This window comes from Diorhabda sublineata, chromosome 3 (assembly GCF_026230105.1).
Source record: "Diorhabda sublineata isolate icDioSubl1.1 chromosome 3, icDioSubl1.1, whole genome shotgun sequence".
NCBI classification, from domain to species: Eukaryota; Metazoa; Arthropoda; class Insecta; order Coleoptera; family Chrysomelidae; genus Diorhabda; species Diorhabda sublineata.
The window spans coordinates 2,871,461-2,893,473 of NC_079476.1; the positions used below are offsets into that span (position 1 = coordinate 2,871,461).

Sequence of the window (22,013 nt, forward strand, 5' to 3'; positions counted from 1 at the left end):
TATATATATATATAAGTATATAAATATGTTAACACAATCGCCAGCAACAGGTCATACTAGAAGTTATTCTGTACTTCCCAGACCGAAAGGTCCAGCAAGAAGTGTGGTTGAAAATAAACCAATATGCTATTGGTCACTTCTAATAACCAATGACATTATTGGTCATATTGTGGAGTGCAAAACTGTACTAGAGCAATAGCTAAGAACACTAGTTGAGGTAAACGAGACACAGTCCAAACAACTTCAAAACAAAAAGAGAAACCTAGTAGAATTGTCTGAATGGGCCTTTGAAGATGACCTCATATGTGCATCTACTGAAAGGGATTGAAAAATAACTCCAAGATATGAGAAAGCGAAATCTGGATATTATTGTTGGGAGTAAAAAGTAATTTTTTTAGTAAGAAAATAAACAGAATTAAATATTTAGGCGTGCCAATAAAATGAGATGGAACAGACGACGTCGAAGGAATTTCTAGTAAAACAAAACTGTATCGGTCACTTTCAAGATCATTCATAAGCGAAAAAACTGGAAAATCAAAATAATGGTATATATAACAGTATACAAGCCAATATGTGGACTAGAAATCTGGATAGTGTAAATTAATAATTGAGTTTGAATCAATAGTTGAAGTGATAAAAGACTAAACTAAATAAAGCTAAAATCGTTTTGACATATAGCTAGATTGGCAAATTAGAAACCTATTAAAACTATAAGAAATACTTTTAAAAAAAGAGGGACCGCATATACAGAATGTTTCTAAATTTATACAAAAAAATTCAGAAGGTGATTGCTTGTATGAAATTAAGATTGGACTTTCCTTCGCCCACCTCCTTAAAAGAAAAGAAAAAACCCATCCCTTAAAAGATAGTGACTAAAATTTTATTTAATGCTAGAAACTTTAAATTCTATAGGGAATTACTAGCTACGGGTATTTTTGGATTTTACTCCTTAAGAATCGATTTGCTTATATAAGGGGCCCGGTATGAGAAAAATGTGAGGAGTAAAATCTATCGATGAATGACCTCGTTACGATTTTGGTGCACACCCTATGATGCGCAACTTTTTAATTTGTCAGTGTCGACATACTTATATTGCTGTTTTTATTATAAATATCAATAATTAATACTGTTATTGTGATGTTTTAATTTTTATCATTGTGTTCCGCTAAAGTGAACTGAAAGTATTTTCAAATAACTATGACAGAAAGAGGTGTAGATGATATTGCCGGAACATCTAACAAACACGTGGTTGCAAGGTACGTTATAATTCATGTATTAAATGTATGAGCATGTGCAATTTGTATTTATTAAATATTTTAATGATTATCGATGTAGTTCATATGAATATATATTTGAAAACAACACATAAAATTAGGTAATCAACCCAATATGAATTATCGAGCGCATCCACATAAAATAGAAAATTTCTAATCTAACCAAAAATTAATTTTTTTGTCGATGTCTATAAATTCTTCCACGTTATTATGATTTATCTTATAAATAATTTTTAAATATTGACAACTGTAGTCAATAATTCGATAAAATTATCAGAAAAATCGACAATATTTTTTCATTATAATAATGTTTTTATATAATTTTCTTTCGAAAAGTTATTTTTTAGCTTATTTAAATAATTTTCATGTACTATTTACTATTGTATGTAAAATATTTAGACATAATCATCTTTTTATAACCACTTTTGTTAATTATTAAAATAATATTATATTTTAAATAAAAAATTAATTATAATAATTTAAAAAAATGTTTATAAAAATCTTTTTTTATCAATTTTCTTAAAGTCGGTTAAAATTTTTATAATTTTCTAATTTTTTTCTATATTTTTTGACTAGGAAAAAATCTAAACCTCCAAAAACTCCCGCCGAGAGACAGCGAGCTTACAGATTGAAAAAAAAATTAATAAAGGAAGCCCAAAATATTCTGGCAATCAACCAATCTTTTTTAAGTTAAATAAACTCTTTTTGCGTCTGGTTAGACTATCGAACTTAAGGAGTAAACTCCAGTCGTGCGTCGGAGCTGACAATCACAATTTTTTTTTAAATATTTCTGTGACATTTTCAGTTTTTATTATTAATCGTATCACATTTTACATATTTAATGTTTTCCAATCTATTTAATAAAAAAATCATAAATTATGGTGTTTATTTTTTTTCTCCGTGGCTGGTTTTGAGAAAAAATTCGACAATAAAAAAAAAATTTCAAATTAAACAAGGATTATAAGTTTTCATTTCCCTTCCTAAAATTTCATATCTCAAAAAATGTTTTGATGTGAAATAAAGTGAGGATTGCTAATTTCACTCTCGTATAATGTAACAGGAATATTGGAAAAACACTAAAATTTTAGAAAAAAAAATTTTAGTCACCACGGCTGACGAAATTTTGTTTTAGGGAAAATCCATCCTCCTGAATTTGTCGCAGGAGTTTAGAAAAACCCTGTATTTAAATTTCTACACGTTCTTGCTTCTTAGACCTTTTTTATTTGATTTACTGATAAATTATATTGAAACTATAGTTAAAAATAGATTAAACCTTGAATGTTTTTATAAAAAAATTAATTTTTATAATAAAAAATAGTGAAAAGCAAATCAAAAAGTGTATTTAAATAAATTAGAGTATTATGAATTAGATAAGTGTTTAGTAATAAGTGTTGATGAATACCTAAGTGTATTTAGTGTTATAGTACAAATAAATTACATAAGTGAGATTCACCGTGTATATAAATTGACTTCGTCGTTTAAGAATCGTTTTAATAAATAAGAATATTACTCCAATGTGTCATCAAAACCTGTCGATCTGCTGTACTTCAAACTATACTTTTTATCACACTTGACTTAGTGAGTTTAAAACAAAATTCAAGATTTGCTGTCGTTTTATATTTATTAGGTTATAATAAAATCTTGTATAATAAGAAAATTACTCTCTAATTTTAATCATACTGTAGATACAATCGACCAATTGCAAAAGCATTTTTCCCATTCTGATTGAGGAACGCATCAACCACTTCTTCAGGTGTAGAAACACGTTGACCTCGCAATTTATTTTTTATCTGCGGAATAAAAATTCGATGTTTTGACTGTTCAAAAACGTTTTTTTTTTAACTAATTTGAGGTGGAGAATGAGTCGTTTTCTGTGATTGGTTTCCGTTCAGAATTGACTGTTCCACGTTGCTCGTACGAGAGCAAATTTGGTTTGATTTTGCTCGTCTTGAAACACCCATACAGTCGATTTTTATGTAGTTCCGGGTTCATATCCTACAGACGTCTTTTGATTTTTTTCATCACTTCTTTGCACCAATCGATAACAGCTTTTTTTGAGCGATTTCAAATTATTTTGACAACCAAATGAGGATCTTGCAATATCAGCATCGATCTTTCTGGCGCAACAACCGATTTTGGAGGTCATTCACAAAAAGTTTTTCCATTATTGAAATTTGTTTTATTATCATCTTAAATTTTCTATATGTAAGTTTTTCCGCTATTTTCGATTAGTTGGTAAGCAATTTTCTGAATAGACGAACGGCTTTTATCATGAGCGATTCGAGCAAATAACCTAATTTTTCTAAAGAAAGAATGGCTCTTAGTAAGAACCACAGCAAATAAGCACTTCATATCCTCTTTGCCCGTTCCGAGGTAAAATTGAATTTTACAAGCATCCGGTGAATGAGCGAAGAGAGAATTTCGAAGAGATTTAAGTATTGATTAAAAAGCAGCAAGCTCCTGTTCTATTTAATATCTTGTTGACGTCACCGATTATTAAGGATCAGAAAACGATGTCGTTCTTTGTCAAGCGTCTCGTAACGAAATCTTATAACGATAGTGAAGTTTTCATATGAATTTTCTCAGTTTCTCACTTCGAAGATCTTTTCCATATTCACTTAAAGTTTACTTAAATTGAAAATACGTTTTTGATACATACATATCAATTAATAGATCATTTACGGTATGAATATAAAAGTATTTATAACATTCCAACTATGAATTTAATTTTTAGTACAAAAAACTGAAAACAAACTTGATATGTATGTGTATAATCCAAATTGTACACCCACTCAAGCTTAAAATCGACCGAAACCTCGCAATTTTTAAGACGATCTTCTTGAAAATTTGGAATTAAGTTCATCTTACCCTCCTCTTGAAACCTGACTTGGGCGCAAAGTATTCTTTTTACTTTAAAGGGGTGCAAATCATCCCTTACTTCAATAAATTGAAAACTAATGAATTAAAGCGGTAATGGACTATAGTTATGTTCAAATATAATAAATGTTGATTGTTTTGTATCATGACTTTAATATTTTGATATTTTACAGCTCACCTACCCTTAAAAACAACCCCTTATACAAAGATTATTTAAGAAATGTGGTAAAAAAAATGAAATGTTTTTATTTTGGATTGTAATAGGAGAATTTTTTTCTTCAAGTATTTTTAATAATGCAACCACCAAATACCACCCTTCGGAATGGAAAAAATTTGCAAATTACTAAATGGGAGCTGTTTTTTTGTGCTTACAATGTAAGTAATATTTCTATTTTTTATATGTAACCACCCTTAAAAACTAAACTGATACAGTTATTTAAAAAAAGGGCCGAAAGTATGAAATCATTTTATTTTCGATTTTGAGTAGAAAAAATATATATAATTTAAATATAATAAGCCCTACACTGGGCCAAAAGTATGTGTGAAGACAAAATATGATAAAGACTTAAAGAAAAGTCAAAATTTATCTTTCTTTTAAAAACCATCAAAAAAAAACTAATTTTTAAACAGAAGAGACCTAAAATCAAGAACATTTAGTTGCATGATGCATGAATAAAAGAATAAATACTCCAAAAAGATCAAAACTTAGACGTTTCATGATTTTCCAGCATTGTCTCTTGAAAAATGTATTCGGTTTTTTAATAATAACTCGGCTTCCCTTTAAGCTTTTTGCATTCATCCATACATCATTTTGTAGGTAATTTCATGAGCTACAAACCCATGAGAGTTGCAACCCTTCTAGGGCCTTTTCTTCAGAGAATTTTGATATTAAAGTGTAAAAAAAACTTTCCCTTAGCATTGAAATCAATACTTTAAACGCTTATATCTCGTTTAATTTTCAAGCTATGTGAGTTTAAAAGAAAGCAAAATGTTCAATAAAATAAAAGCTAAATTTTAGTTATAGAAAAATTCTTTCATTGATCCAATAGTTTTTGAGGTATTTTGAAAAAATAACGTTTTTTTTAAATATTTTTTAAAAATATACGTGTTCCAAACCATTCAAAGTTTCGTAATGTGTTGTTAGGGCTTAAACATAGATAATTTTACATGGGCTACGATTAATTTCAATTTTGCCTCACACGGTGTCAAATTTATCGACATTTTTTAGTTCAAATTCGAGTTATTTAACTTATTTTCGTCATAATTCCCTTAATTTTCATGCTAGACGGATTTATAAAAGCTCATTTTAAAGGTCTGAAAAAGTACTTTAAAAATGTTTATAACAATTTTTTATGAAAAATTTATCGTTTTTCCCTTATTTGAGCTCAAACCTCTGCATAAATGTACGAAAAAGAAAAAATTGGCTGTCAGGGACTCATAAGTTGCTGAATAATATTTAAAAAAATTAATTTAACTAATTTCTTTGTTTTTTTATAAGCTTCAATTTTTATAAGAATAATTTTTTCCAGAAAAATGCGTAATTTTCGAGTTTTTCGTGGAAAAATGTTGATTGAAAAACGTGTTTTATTTTTAATTTTCAATCGCGAATAACTCAGAAATTATTGAGTTAAATAAAACACTTAATTCTACATTTTCTTCATAAAATTTAATTCTCTATCGATTCCCGGTTTTATTTTGAAATTTTAAATTTCCACCCCCGAATAAGGGTGGCATTCACCGCTGGATAGAAGCATACATTGGCACCATATCAGGTTTGTTATTTGCATCAATTTTGAGCTTCTGTCAAAATTTCAAACTAATCTATGAAGGTCTTTAAAATTGCGAGGTGATTTGCTTGGTTCACTGTACTAAAAATTAGACTTGAAATTTTAGGTTAGGAAGTTGGAATATTCCAAATTGGGAAGGAAATTTCCGCTGCTATTGTCACCGTTAAAAAGAAGAAAATGAGCTAAACAGTTCAACGTTCACAGGTCAACACTTTTTCGATTTTTAAAAGACTCTCAGAATGAATCAATAACAAATAAAGTTATTAATTGAAAGCCAATTTTTGGTTAAGATATTAAAAATTTGCTGATGGAGTATGTATTAACTAAGTTTTATGAGTTGATCAGAATGGATCTGCACTGTACCAAAGTATCATTATCTTAGCACTAGGGATTTTATGTTTCCAGCTGCTCTAACAATTCTAGTCCATTCAGAAATTTCAGGATATGGGATAGTTGTAGCTGCCAAAGATCTCACACATTGAGAAAATGTGGATAAACCTTTCGTTCTATAGATAACAGAATATACACATTGCATTCCTCCTCGTGGATAGTTCTTACTTAAGCTTATGCATCGAATAGAGTATAGTTTACCAGAAATATCTGTTTTTCCATATCGAGAAACAATCAGAATCAGAAAGGTCCAAGAAAAGAAGCCAAGAACATCGAAATATATATGACTTAGAGTGTTCAAAAAACAACTACGAGATGTTGTTGTGTAGAAAACAACATTATATAAAGACACAACCACTAACAAAGACAACAACATTTGAAAAAACAACTTTAAGAAAAGTAAGAAGTTAAATTAAATACATTGGATGGGAATTTATCTCTTAGTCGTTTAAGATTTGTACACAACGCTCTGAATTTTGCTTGTTGACTTGTCCATTAAGATGGAAATGAGCTTCATTCGAAAATAAGATGGTGAACTTTAAAAACCAACCAATCAACTAGTTTATAAAGACAAGTATCTAACCAGCATCCTGAGACTTTAATTTTTGCACCAACTGAATTTTGTGAGAGTGCAGTCTGAAATCTTTGAGTAAAACAATGATATCTTTGTATTGGAAAAGAGACTGTAGATTTAATTTTGGAGTGAACAATTGATAACTATCTAAATTTAAAGTATTTAGTTTTGACGATACACCAAGACGGTACATATGCGAGATATAAAAAGAGACCAAAATTAGCACGGAAAAATAAGGAAAAATAAATTAAGGATTTCTATAAAGCAACACTTTGACGAATGAGAACAAAAAACCTTTCAGCATCATCAATTTATATAGGGCAGAAGTTTGAACAATAAAACAATAAGAAACAAAATAAGCACAGCAACAGAGACCAGCGAGTAGGAAACTGGATTGAAAGGGAACTATGGGGGAGAAGAACGGCGAATTCGTAAACGAAAAATGTCAAAGAAGAAGGTTGGATAATGGTGCATTTGAAATATAGATTAGTTGTGTAGTAGCCTTCTATAGAACCAAACAAAATTTCAATGTCAAAATATTTTAGCACTCAATATTCTCCTCTCCCCCAGCGAACCTGGAACGTCTCTAGACCTTTCGAAAAAAATGTTTCTTCTTCGTCTGCAAACTAGACCTCCACAGCTTTTATTACCTCCTCGTTGGAAGAAAATTTACTTTTAAAAGATATTATAGTCGGACGGAGCCACATCTGGTGAATAAGGGGTGTAATACAAACCCTAAATCACGAATTTTTTGCATGGCAACATGAGATTTGTGTGCAGGGGAGTTGTCCTGCAAAAACAAAACACCTTTGGATAGGTTTCCGCGTCTCTTCTCTTTAATTTTTTCCCGTAGAGAGGTCAATAATGTCGAATAGTAATCTCAAGGTCTTGGAAGTCTTGGAGAACCAGAATGTCGCCATTCCATCGATTGTTGCTTTGTTTCTGGATCGTAGAAATGTACCCAAGTCTCATCCATAGCAACAATTCGGTTTAAGAAGTCTAAATCGTTTCTCATGTCCAAATTGACGTGACTAATATGATGAACGCCTTCGTATGAAATCCATTTTAGCCAATTCGACGGTCCGATAAAATCATGTCATGAACTGCATCGATATTTTCGGAAACTGACACAGAAACTGGCCTTCCCGATCGGTCATCAACTTCAATGGAAAATTTACCTCTTTTGAAGCTTGCAGTCCAATTTTTCACGGTCGCATACGAAGGACATTGATCACCAAGGGTATCAAGCATATCTTCTTGAATCTGCTTACCTCTTAACCCTTTTAAATACAGGTACTTGATGATGACTAATTCTGGTTTACTTTTTTGACGTCAAACTTTACACTTACACTTCACTAAGTTATTGTTCTTTGCTATGGTAACGCAATATTTTGTTTATGCCTGGAACTGGTCTGGGTTAACTAGATATCAATACATCCTCGTGTACCCAAATAAACTAGGGACAATAAAATATACCGTGCACGATAAAATCTAAATGAATCAAAGGGAATTATAATACTGATGGATCTTAACAAAGAAATATATTGATTTTACGTTTCGTGACTTATAAAACACTAAACTTTTTCATTGTTTGGGCACGATGCAATGAGCTTTACAATGTATCGTTTCGTAGGTTGCTCCAATGTGTAAAGCAGGTCTGTCACTATTGAAAAAAAAATCTCATTTTAATTTTCAAATGTTACTATTCCATACATTAATGATTTCAAGTTGACAGAAAAATGTTATAACCTTGAGTGCGAAGAGGCACATGATAAAAGTTGGAACAAAGGTAAAAAACGTGTATTTATATTCACCTGTAATATTAATGTAGTCGTTAATAATTACGAAATAATTATTGAGTAGTTTAAAAGACTTTATGTGTTAAAAATGTTCAATTAAATGTACTTATTATTATTTATTATCATCTAACGACTAACATTTTTTATACAATAATGTACGACTAAACTTTTATGAAATATGAATAATAATTTAAAGTCATAAAAGCTCAAATTTATAATAAATTATATATAATAATGAATTGTATAACAATAATTTAATTTAACGGATCGTAATTAAATAGCTTTCCACCAATTAATGAAAAAACTAATAAACACGACAACTTTCAACATTGTGAAAAGGTAGAACCCGAAATACGAAAATACTCGGAATATAACTTAAATAAAATATTTAATTGTCTACTAAAACAAAATTTTTTTACTCTCTCATATAATTTCGAATTGTGTTGTGGGTTAAGGACCCAAAATAAAACTATCCAAGAGCTTTTTGAAATTTCACGGTTTCGATCTTTCATTTGATCTTTATCAAAGCTAAAAATCCGAAAATCTTCATCAAAAATTAAGTTATTATATATTTTTTATATTAATAAAGATCAAATAAAAAATCGAAACGTTGGTTTTTTAAAAAATTATTGGACAGTTTTATTTTGAGTTTTATACGTTTCAGAAGCTGAAACCATCCCTTGAATTATTTTATAGTAGACGGGCTATTAGTATGGAACATAACTTTTCCAAGGTTAGTGTTAGTATAACTTTTCCAAGGTTAGTGTTAGTATAACTTTTCCAAGGTTAGTGTTAGTATAACTTTTCCAAGGTTAGTGTTAGTATAACTTTTCCAAGGTTAGTATTAGTATAACTTTTTAAAGGTTGGAATCATTGAGGATTTCTTTCATTCATTTATTCAATTTAGCACGGATGAAACAATTTGGTTAGTTAGGTTAGGTTAGGTTGCTGATGAAACAGTTTGGTACATGATCAACACTTTTTGCCTGAACTGTTTTTATCACAAAACCTTTTCTCTTAGAAATGCTAAGACTTATTTTTGCAAACCCTGATCTTTAACTATTTTTTTACACACATGAGATCCATGGGGATTTTTCACAATTTCATTATAATATTATCCATAGAATCCATGCTAAATTCATCTTCTTTGGAAATAAATCAAGGGTGAATGTCTGTTTTGACTCCTCAATAACATTACGCAAAATTGGAAGCAAATATATGCTTGAACTTATTTTGTATGACTCAGGATTTAAAGGGGGCTTCAAAATCCATCAACCAACAACCATAGGTGCATTAAATTAGAATTTAATTTTTCAAAAATAATCTTTTGTTAAGAGGTTACTAAACAAGAAATTTTAGAAATTATTATGCATGAAACATCATCCAGTGTATTAAAATATTGAGTAAATATAAGTAAATTGAGAACTATATTGAATTTAAGTATATTGCTTATTATATAGGACCTACAATAGTTAATTTTCAATTCAAAAAATGCTTACTTCATTTGTTTTACTATTGTACTCTTCCCCGATTCTCCAGCACCTGTAACAAAAAATTGGATTAAAGCATAATTTGCAAATTAACGTATGGGAAATTCTTATGAAATCTTGAAACTCCTGTCCTAGCAGATTTTATAATGAACCTAACCGACTTGAGACGTTTATTTTTTCCGAAAGAGCTAAAGGCTAAATATGTTGGTAATAACTTTGAGATTGTACGGGCATTTTTGAGGAATAAAAAATACATAGTACTCTGAAAGTCCCAGTATCCAGATTAGAACATTGTTTACAGTTTTTATTAACAAGTTTTCAAAAAATCTGTTCGGAACTATGATTGTCTATTGTTAAAACAAGAAACATTCAAAATTTCTCTGAATTTAGGATCATACGTCACTAAATAGTTCTCTAATGTAACCTCAATATTTGTCTCATGGAAAAAAAATCATTTCCTCACAGTATTGCCAACAGTCGTTAAGTCGGTTTATATTTGAACATTAGTTTTTGACAGTTGGTAGTACGGTTTCTTGTTCGGAATGGCGAGTTGAGTTCAGGTTTGTTAGAGTAATTGTTTTAAGAAAATATCATTGTAATTTTTCAAAAATTAAAATTTATTCAACCATATTATCACAGTGATGTAATTAAGTATGTTTTTAGAGGTAGGAAGCTTAGCGTAAAGCTAGCTAATAACGAAAGGTTATGTTACGAGATATTTTCAGGTTATGATTTGTTTTGTCATTCCCTCACCCTCATTTCTTCATTTTGAATAAAAGTGAGAGGATGATCAGTTGTGAGGTATTGACTTTCAGACTAGATCGACTACGTTTTCGTACACTTTTGCTTATTGAAAATGAAAAAGACAAAAGCTTGTAGAAACTAAAAATCAAACATGTAAATAAATAAATAAATATGCAAATAAAATAAAATTTCAATATACAGAATAAAACCACAATTAGTAACCAAATTATGGGTAATAATTAGTATATACAGAGAGTAGAAGGCACTTTCCAGTAAATATGCCTTCAAATTATTGTGCAATGCGGGTAAAGATGATGTCGCTTTGATTTCAATTGGCAAGTGATTGTGCATTTTTTGCATTGTAAAATATTGAGCCCGCAACTATTTCTAAACACGGAGTAGGTATGTAAAGGTCGTGGATAGCCATGCTATCAAAGTATAAGCATGTTTATGTTCTTAATTTACATAAATGTTAATATGTCATTCTCAAGTTATGTAATCAAAACTGATAATATTCCAGAATGATAATATGCGTTATAAAGGATGAGTCATTTGACCAAGATAAATGTTTCAGCACTCGTATAAGGATAGGTTCTAAGTAAAAATGTCAAACTTTATACTGGCAATGTCAAATTTGATATTCACATCAGTGTTGCCATATCTCAAAGCTTAAGTAGCAACCTATGAAGCATTTTCTGGCTGTTCGTCATGTTCTCATTTCAGACACTCTCAAACATATTTAAAATACTGATTTCTGTACTCTGTACTCTCTATTAGACCTTGTATCTACGTCAAATTGTCACAAAATCTAAAATTACATAGAAAAATAGCAAGAGTCAGAATTTTTAATCTTTTAAAGAAGTCCCTGCAGTGAGCCCTGCTGCTTAGTCCGACTAGATATCTCTTTAGTAGACTGTTGAGGATGTGGTTAAGTTCAGATTTTTGGAAACTGGAAATTTTTCAGTCAGCAATATGTAACTTCCCTTTCAATGAATTATTCAAAACAAGCCCTTAGAATTTTACAGATTCAACGACGTCAATGATGATGTTATTTAAGGCCGCTTGACATCATGCATGATGAAGTTCATCTGATTGTTCCATGCAAGATCTTGACATTATCGGTTTTGTGCCGTTTCTATTGCATGCAAGTTGCAATCTAGTTACTTTTGACATAACAGATCAGCTATGTAGAAAATGTTAGTAAAAATTTGAGGTTAGGAATTTATTTACTTTTAATGTTTTCAGAGACTTGCAAGCAATTTCTTGTACGTTATTATTGCATTGTGTCAAGCGGTCGTTAATAAAAAAGGCTGCTATGTATTTTTTAATGATAAAACTTTGCTTTTAGAATAATATATCCTAATCGAATTTCAAGACAATTCTCATAATAGTTGGTTTATGAAATGAAAAACGATCCCAAATGACAAGAATTGATGTCAATTGAAGCCAATTGACATCTATTGTCATTTAATATCGATCACCTTGTATATATACCAAAAAATAAATGAAAAGCGATCTCAAATGACAAGAATTAATGGCCATTGAAGCCAATTGACGTCTATTGTCATTTAATGTTGATCACCTTGTATATATACCAAAAAATAAATGAAAAGCGATCTCAAATGACGAGAATTGATGTCGATTGAAGCCAATTGACGTCTATTGTCATTTAATGTTGATCACCTTGTATATATACCAAAAAATAAATGAAAAACGATCTCAAATGACGAGAATTGATGTTGATTGAAGCCAATTGACGTCTATTGTCATTTAATGTTGATCACCTTGTATATATACCAAAAAACGGATGAAAAGCGATCTCAAATGACAAGAATTGATGTCTATTGAAGCTAATTGACGTCTATTGTCATTTAATGTTGATCACCTTGTATATATAACAAAAAATGGATGAAAAGCGATCTCAAATGACGAGAATTGATGTCGATTGAAGCCAATTGACGTCTATTGTCATTTAATGTTGATCACCTTGTATATATAACAAAAAATGAATGAAAAGCGATCTCAAATGACGAGAATTGATGTCGATTGAAGCCAATTGACGTCTATTGTCATTTAATGTTGATCACCTTGTATATATACCAAAAAACGGATGAAAAGCGATCTCAAATGACAAGAATTGATGTCGATTGAAGCCAATTGACATCTATTGTCATTTAATGTTGATCACCTTGTATATATACCAAAAAATAAATGAAAAGCGATCTCAAATGACAAGAATTGATGTCGATTGAAGCTAATTGACGTCTATTGTCATTGAATGTTGATCACCTTGTATATATACCAAAAAATAAATGAAAAGCGATCTCAAATGACAAGAATTGATGTCGATTGAAGCTAATTGACGTCTATTGTCATTTAATGTTGATCACCTTGTATATATAACAAAAAATGGATGAAAAGCGATCTCAAATGACGAGAATTGATGTCGATTGAAGCCAATTAACGTCTATTGTCATTTAATGTTGATCACCTTGTATATATACCAAAAAATAAATGAAAAGCGATCTCAAATGACAAGAATTGATGTCGATTGAGGCCAATTGACGTCTATTGTCATTGAATGTTGATCACCTTGTATATATACCAAAAAATAAATGAAAAGCGATCTCAAATGACAAGAATTGATGTCGATTGAAGCTAATTGACGTCTATTGTCATTTAATGTTGATCACCTTGTAGATATATACCAAAAAATAAATGAAAAGCGATCTCAAATGACAAGAATTGATGTCGATTGAGGCCAATTGACGTCTATTGTCATTGAATGTTGATCACCTTGTATATATACCAAAAAATAAATGAAAAGCGATCTCAAATGACAAGAATTGATGTCGATTGAAGCCAATTGACGTCTATTGTCATTTAATGTTGATCACCTTGTATATATGACAAAAAATGGATGAAAAGCGATCTCAAATGACTAGAATTGATGTCGATTGAAGCCAATTGACGTCTATTGTCATTGAATGTTGATCACCTTGTATATATGACAAAAAATGGATGAAAAGCGATCTCAAATGACGAGAATTGATGTCGATTGAAGCCAATTGACGTCTATTGTCATTTAATGTTGATCACCTTGTATATATACCAAAAAATAAATGAAAAGCGATCTCAAATGACGAGAATTGATGTCGATTGAAGCCAATTGACGTCTATTGTCATTTAATGTTGATCACCTTGTATATATGACAAAAAATGGATGAAAAGCGATCTCAAATGACGAGAATTGATGTCGATTGAAGCCAATTGACGTCTATTGTCATTTAATGTTGATCACCTTGTATATATACCAAAAAATAAATGAAAAGCGATCTCAAATGACGAGAATTGATGTCGATTGAAGCCAATTGACGTCTATTGTCATTGAATGTTGATCACCTTGTATATATGACAAAAAATGGATGAAAAGCGATCTCAAATGACGAGAATTGATGTCGATTGAAGCCAATTGACGTCTATTGTCATTTAATGTTGATCACCTTGTATATATACCAAAAAATAAATGAAAAGCGATCTCAAATGACGAGAATTGATGTCGATTGAAGCCAATTGACGTCTATTGTCATTTAATGTTGATCACCTTGTATATATGACAAAAAATGGATGAAAAGCGATCTCAAATGACGAGAATTGATGTCGATTGAAGCCAATTGACGTCTATTGTCATTTAATGTTGATCACCTTGTATATATGACAAAAAATGGATGAAAAGCGATCTCAAATGACGAGAATTGATGTCGATTGAAGCCAATTGACGTCTATTGTCATTTAATGTTGATCACCTTGTATATATACCAAAAAACGGATGAAAAGCGATCTCAAATGACAAGAATTGATGTCGATTGAAGCCAATTAACGTCTATTGTCATTTAATGTTGATCACCTTGTATATATACCAAAAAATAAATGAAAAGCGATCTCAAATGACAAGAATTGATTTCGATTGAAGCCAATTGACGTCTATTGTCATTGAATGTTGATCACCTTGTATATATACCAAAAAATAAATGAAAAGCGATCTCAAATGACAAGAATTGATGTCGATTGAAGCTAATTGACGTCTATTGTCATTTAATGTTGATCACCTTGTATATATAACAAAAAATGGATGAAAAGCGTTCTCAAATGACGAGAATTGATGTCGATTGAAGCCAATTGACGTCTATTGTCATTTAATGTTGATCACCTTGTATATATACCAAAAAACGGATGAAAAGCGATCTCAAATGACAAGAATTGATGTCGATTGAAGCCAATTAACGTCTATTGTCATTTAATGTTGATCACCTTGTATATATACCAAAAAATAAATGAAAAGCGATCTCAAATGACAAGAATTGATTTCGATTGAAGACAATTGACGTCTATTGTCATTTAATGTTGATCACCTTGTAGATATATACCAAAAAATAAATGAAAAGCGATCTCAAATGACAAGAATTGATGTCGATTGAGGCCAATTGACGTCTATTGTCATTTAATGTTGATCACCTTGTATATATACCAAAAAATAAATGAAAAGCGATCTCAAATGACAAGAATTGATGTCGATTGAGGCCAATTGACGTCTATTGTCATTGAATGTTGATCACCTTGTATATATACCAAAAAATAAATGAAAAGCGATCTCAAATGACAAGAATTGATTTCGATTGAAGCCAATTGACGTCTATTGTCATTTAATGTTGATCACCTTGTATATATACCAAAAAACGGATGAAAAGCGATCTCAAATGACAAGAATTGATGTCGATTGAAGCCAATTAACGTCTATTGTCATTTAATGTTGATCACCTTGTATATATACCAAAAAATAAATGAAAAGCGATCTCAAATGACAAGAATTGATGTCGATTGAGGCCAATTGACGTCTATTGTCATTTAATGTTGATCACCTTGTATATATAACAAAAAATAAATGAAAAGCGATCTCAAATGACAAGAATTGATTTCGATTGAAGCCAATTGACGTCTATTGTCATTGAATGTTGATCACCTTGTATATATACCAAAAAATAAATGAAAAGCGATCTCAAATGACAAGAATTGATTTCGATTGAAGCCAATTGACGTCTATTGTCATTTAATGTTGATCACCTTGTATATATACCAAAAAACGGATGAAAAGCGATCTCAAATGACAAGAATTGATGTCGATTGAAGCCAATTGACGTCTATTGTCATTTAATGTTGATCACCTTGTATATATAACAAAAAATGAATGAAAAGCGATCTCAAATGACGAGAATTGATGTCGATTGAAGCCAATTGACGTCTATTGTCATTTAATGTTGATCACCTTGTATATATAACAAAAAATGAATGAAAAGCGATCTCAAATGACGAGAATTGATGTCGATTGAAGCCAATTGACGTCTATTGTCATTTAATGTTGATCACCTTGTATATATACCAAAAAACGGATGAAAAGCGATCTCAAATGACAAGAATTGATGTCGATTGAAGCCAATTGACGTCTATTGTCATTTAATGTTGATCACCTTTTATATATAACAAAAAATGAATGAAAAGCGATCTCAAATGACAAGAATTGATGTCGATTGAGGCCAATTGACGTCTATTGTCATTTAATGTTGATCACCTTGTATATATACCAAAAAAACGGATGAAAAGCGATCTCAAATGACAAGAATTGATGTCGATTGAAGCCAATTGACGTCTATTGTCATTTAATGTTGATCACCTTGTATATATACCAAAAAATAAATGAAAAGCGATCTCAAATGACAAGAATTAATGGCCATTGAAGCCAATTGACGTCTATTGTCATTTAATGTTGATCACCTTGTATATATATCAAAAAATAAATGAAAAGCGATCTCAAATGACGAGAATTGATGTCGATTGAAGCCAATTGACGTCTATTGTCATTTAATGTTGATCACCTTGTATATATACCAAAAAATAAATGAAAAACGATCTCAAATGACGAGAATTGATGTCGATTGAAGCCAATTGACGTCTATTGTCATTTAATGTTGATCACCTTGTATATATACCAAAAAACGGATGAAAAGCGATCTCAAATGACGAGAATTGATGTCGATTGAAGCTAATTGACGTCTATTGTCATTTAATGTTGATCACCTTGTATATATAACAAAAAATGGATGAAAAGCGATCTCAAATGACGAGAATTGATGTCGATTGAAGCCAATTAACGTCTATTGTCATTTAATGTTGATCACCTTGTATATATACCAAAAAATAAATGAAAAGCGATCTCAAATGACAAGAATTGATGTCGATTGAGGCCAATTGACGTCTATTGTCATTTAATGTTGATCACCTTGTATATATAACAAAAAATAAATGAAAAACTATCTCAAATGACAAGAATTAATGGCCATTGAAGCCAATTAACGTCTATTGTCATTTAATGTTGATCACCTTGTATATATACCAAAAAATAAATGAAAAGCGATCTCAAATGACAAGAATTGATTTCGATTGAAGCCAATTGACGTCTATTGTCATTGAATGTTGATCACCTTGTATATATACCAAAAAATAAATGAAAAGCGATCTCAAATGACAAGAATTGATGTCGATTGAAGCTAATTGACGTCTATTGTCATTTAATGTTGATCACCTTGTATATATAACAAAAAATGGATGAAAAGCGTTCTCAAATGACGAGAATTGATGTCGATTGAAGCCAATTGACGTCTATTGTCATTTAATGTTGATCACCTTGTATATATACCAAAAAACGGATGAAAAGCGATCTCAAATGACAAGAATTGATGTCGATTGAAGCCAATTAACGTCTATTGTCATTTAATGTTGATCACCTTGTATATATACCAAAAAATAAATGAAAAGCGATCTCAAATGACAAGAATTGATTTCGATTGAAGCCAATTGACGTCTATTGTCATTTAATGTTGATCACCTTGTAGATATACCAAAAAACGGATGAAAAGCGATCTCAAATGACAAGAATTGATGTCGATTGAAGCTAATTGACGTCTATTGTCATTTAATGTTGATCACCTTGTATATATACCAAAAAAACGGATGAAAAGCGATCTCAAATGACAAGAATTGATGTCGATTGAAGCCAATTAACGTCTATTGTCATTTAATGTTGATCACCTTGTATATATACCAAAAAATAAATGAAAAGCGATCTCAAATGACAAGAATTGATTTCGATTGAAGCCAATTGACGTCTATTGTCATTGAATGTTGATCACCTTGTATATATACCAAAAAATAAATGAAAAGCGATCTCAAATGACAAGAATTGATGTCGATTGAAGCTAATTGACGTCTATTGTCATTTAATGTTGATCACCTTGTATATATAACAAAAAATGGATGAAAAGCGTTCTCAAATGACGAGAATTGATGTCGATTGAAGCCAATTGACGTCTATTGTCATTTAATGTTGATCACCTTGTATATATACCAAAAAACGGATGAAAAGCGATCTCAAATGACAAGAATTGATGTCGATTGAAGCCAATTAACGTCTATTGTCATTTAATGTTGATCACCTTGTATATATACCAAAAAATAAATGAAAAGCGATCTCAAATGACAAGAATTGATTTCGATTGAAGCCAATTGACGTCTATTGTCATTTAATGTTGATCACCTTGTAGATATACCAAAAAACGGATGAAAAGCGATCTCAAATGACAAGAATTGATGTCGATTGAAGCCAATTAACGTCTATTGTCATTTAATGTTGATCACCTTGTATATATACCAAAAAACGGATGAAAAGCGATCTCAAATGACAAGAATTGATGTCGATTGAAGCCAATTAACGTCTATTGTCATTTAATGTTGATCACCTTGTATATATACCAAAAAACGGATGAAAAGCGATCTCAAATGACAAGAATTGATGTCGATTGAAGCCAATTAACGTCTATTGTCATTTAATGTTGATCACCTTGTATATATACCAAAAAATAAATGAAAAGCGATCTCAAATGACAAGAATTGATGTCGATTGAGGCCAATTGACGTCTATTGTCATTTAATGTTGATCACCTTGTATATATACCAAAAAATAAATGAAAAGCGATCTCAAATGACAAGAATTGATGTCGATTGAGGCCAATTGACGTCTATTGTCATTTAATGTTGATCACCTTGTATATATACCAAAAAATAAATGAAAAGCGATCTCAAATGACAAGAATTGATGTCGATTGAGGCCAATTGACGTCTATTGTCATTGAATGTTGATCACCTTGTATATATACCAAAAAATAAATGAAAAGCGATCTCAAATGACAAGAATTGATTTCGATTGAAGCCAATTGACGTCTATTGTCATTTAATGTTGATCACCTTGTATATATACCAAAAAACGGATGAAAAGCGATCTCAAATGACAAGAATTGATGTCGATTGAAGCCAATTAACGTCTATTGTCATTTAATGTTGATCACCTTGTATATATACCAAAAAATAAATGAAAAGCGATCTCAAATGACAAGAATTGATGTCGATTGAGGCCAATTGACGTCTATTGTCATTTAATGTTGATCACCTTGTATATATACCAAAAAATAAATGAAAAGCGATCTCAAATGACAAGAATTGATGTCGATTGAGGCCAATTGACGTCTATTGTCATTGAATGTTGATCACCTTGTATATATACCAAAAAATAAATGAAAAGCGATCTCAAATGACAAGAATTGAATTCGATTGAAGCCAATTGACGTCTATTGTCATTTAATGTTGATCACCTTGTATATATACCAAAAAACGGATGAAAAGCGATCTCAAATGACAAGAATTGATGTCGATTGAAGCCAATTAACGTCTATTGTCATTTAATGTTGATCACCTTGTATATATACCAAAAAATAAATGAAAAGCGATCTCAAATGACAAGAATTGATGTCGATTGAGGCCAATTGACGTCTATTGTCATTTAATGTTGATCACCTTGTATATATAACAAAAAATAAATGAAAAGCGATCTCAAATGACAAGAATTGATTTCGATTGAAGCCAATTGACGTCTATTGTCATTGAATGTTGATCACCTTGTATATATACCAAAAAATAAATGAAAAGCGATCTCAAATGACAAGAATTGATTTCGATTGAAGCCAATTGACGTCTATTGTCATTTAATGTTGATCACCTTGTATATATACCAAAAAACGGATGAAAAGCGATCTCAAATGACAAGAATTGATGTCGATTGAAGCCAATTGACGTCTATTGTCATTTAATGTTGATCACCTTGTATATATAACAAAAAATGAATGAAAAGCGATCTCAAATGACGAGAATTGATGTCGATTGAAGCCAATTGACGTCTATTGTCATTTAATGTTGATCACCTTGTATATATAACAAAAAATGAATGAAAAGCGATCTCAAATGACGAGAATTGATGTCGATTGAAGCCAATTGACGTCTATTGTCATTTAATGTTGATCACCTTGTATATATACCAAAAAACGGATGAAAAGCGATCTCAAATGACAAGAATTGATGTCGATTGAAGCCAATTGACGTCTATTGTCATTTAATGTTGATCACCTTTTATATATAACAAAAAATGAATGAAAAGCGATCTCAAATGACAAGAATTGATGTCGATTGAGGCCAATTGACGTCTATTGTCATTTAATGTTGATCACCTTGTATATATACCAAAAAACGGATGAAAAGCGATCTCAAATGACAAGAATTGATGTCGATTGAAGCCAATTGACGTCTATTGTCATTTAATGTTGATCACCTTGTATATATACCAAAAAATAAATGAAAAGCGATCTCAAATGAAAAGAATTAATGGCCATTGAAGCCAATTGACGTCTATTGTCATTTAATGTTGATCACCTTGTATATATATCAAAAAATAAATGAAAAGCGATCTCAAATGACGAGAATTGATGTCGATTGAAGCCAATTGACGTCTATTGTCATTTAATGTTGATCACCTTGTATATATACCAAAAAATAAATGAAAAACGATCTCAAATGACGAGAATTGATGTCGATTGAAGCCAATTGACGTCTATTGTCATTTAATGTTGATCACCTTGTATATATACCAAAAAACGGATGAAAAAGCGATCTCAAATGACGAGAATTGATGTCGATTGAAGCTAATTGACGTCTATTGTCATTTAATGTTGATCACCTTGTATATATAACAAAAAATGGATGAAAAGCGATCTCAAATGACGAGAATTGATGTCGATTGAAGCCAATTAACGTCTATTGTCATTTAATGTTGATCACCTTGTATATATACCAAAAAATAAATGAAAAGCGATCTCAAATGACAAGAATTGATGTCGATTGAGGCCAATTGACGTCTATTGTCATTTAATGTTGATCACCTTGTATATATAACAAAAAATAAATGAAAAACTATCTCAAATGACAAGAATTAATGGCCATTGAAGCCAATTAACGTCTATTGTCATTTAATGTTGATCACCTTGTATATATACCAAAAAATAAATGAAAAGCGATCTCAAATGACAAGAATTGATTTCGATTGAAGCCAATTGACGTCTATTGTCATTGAATGTTGATCACCTTGTATATATACCAAAAAATAAATGAAAAGCGATCTCAAATGACAAGAATTGATGTCGATTGAAGCTAATTGACGTCTATTGTCATTTAATGTTGATCACCTTGTATATATAACAAAAAATGGATGAAAAGCGATCTCAAATGACGAGAATTGATGTCGATTGAAGCCAATTGACGTCTATTGTCATTTAATGTTGATCACCTTGTATATATACCAAAAAACGGATGAAAAGCGATCTCAAATGACAAGAATTGATGTCGATTGAAGCCAATTAACGTCTATTGTCATTTAATGTTGATCACCTTGTATATATACCAAAAAATAAATGAAAAGCGATCTCAAATGACAAGAATTGATTTCGATTGAAGCCAATTGACGTCTATTGTCATTGAATGTTGATCACCTTGTATATATACCAATAAATAAATGAAAAGCGATCTCAAATGACAAGAATTGATGTCGATTGAAGCTAATTGACGTCTATTGTCATTTAATGTTG

The 22,013-nt window shown here is 30.7% G+C and overlaps 1 protein-coding gene across 3 annotated transcripts in view; it reads right to left on the bottom strand.

The window, feature by feature from the left end:
- Nucleotides 1-22,013, bottom strand: part of LOC130441231 (guanine nucleotide-binding protein G(o) subunit alpha) — a 112,994-nt gene that overhangs the window by 11,955 nt on the left and 79,026 nt on the right. For all 3 annotated transcript variants that reach the window (XM_056774814.1, XM_056774812.1, XM_056774813.1), the window contains one exon: nucleotides 10,201-10,243. In XM_056774814.1, coding sequence (XP_056630792.1) covers nucleotides 10,201-10,243 — 43 coding nt within the window. The remainder of the gene's footprint in view (nucleotides 1-10,200; nucleotides 10,244-22,013) is intronic.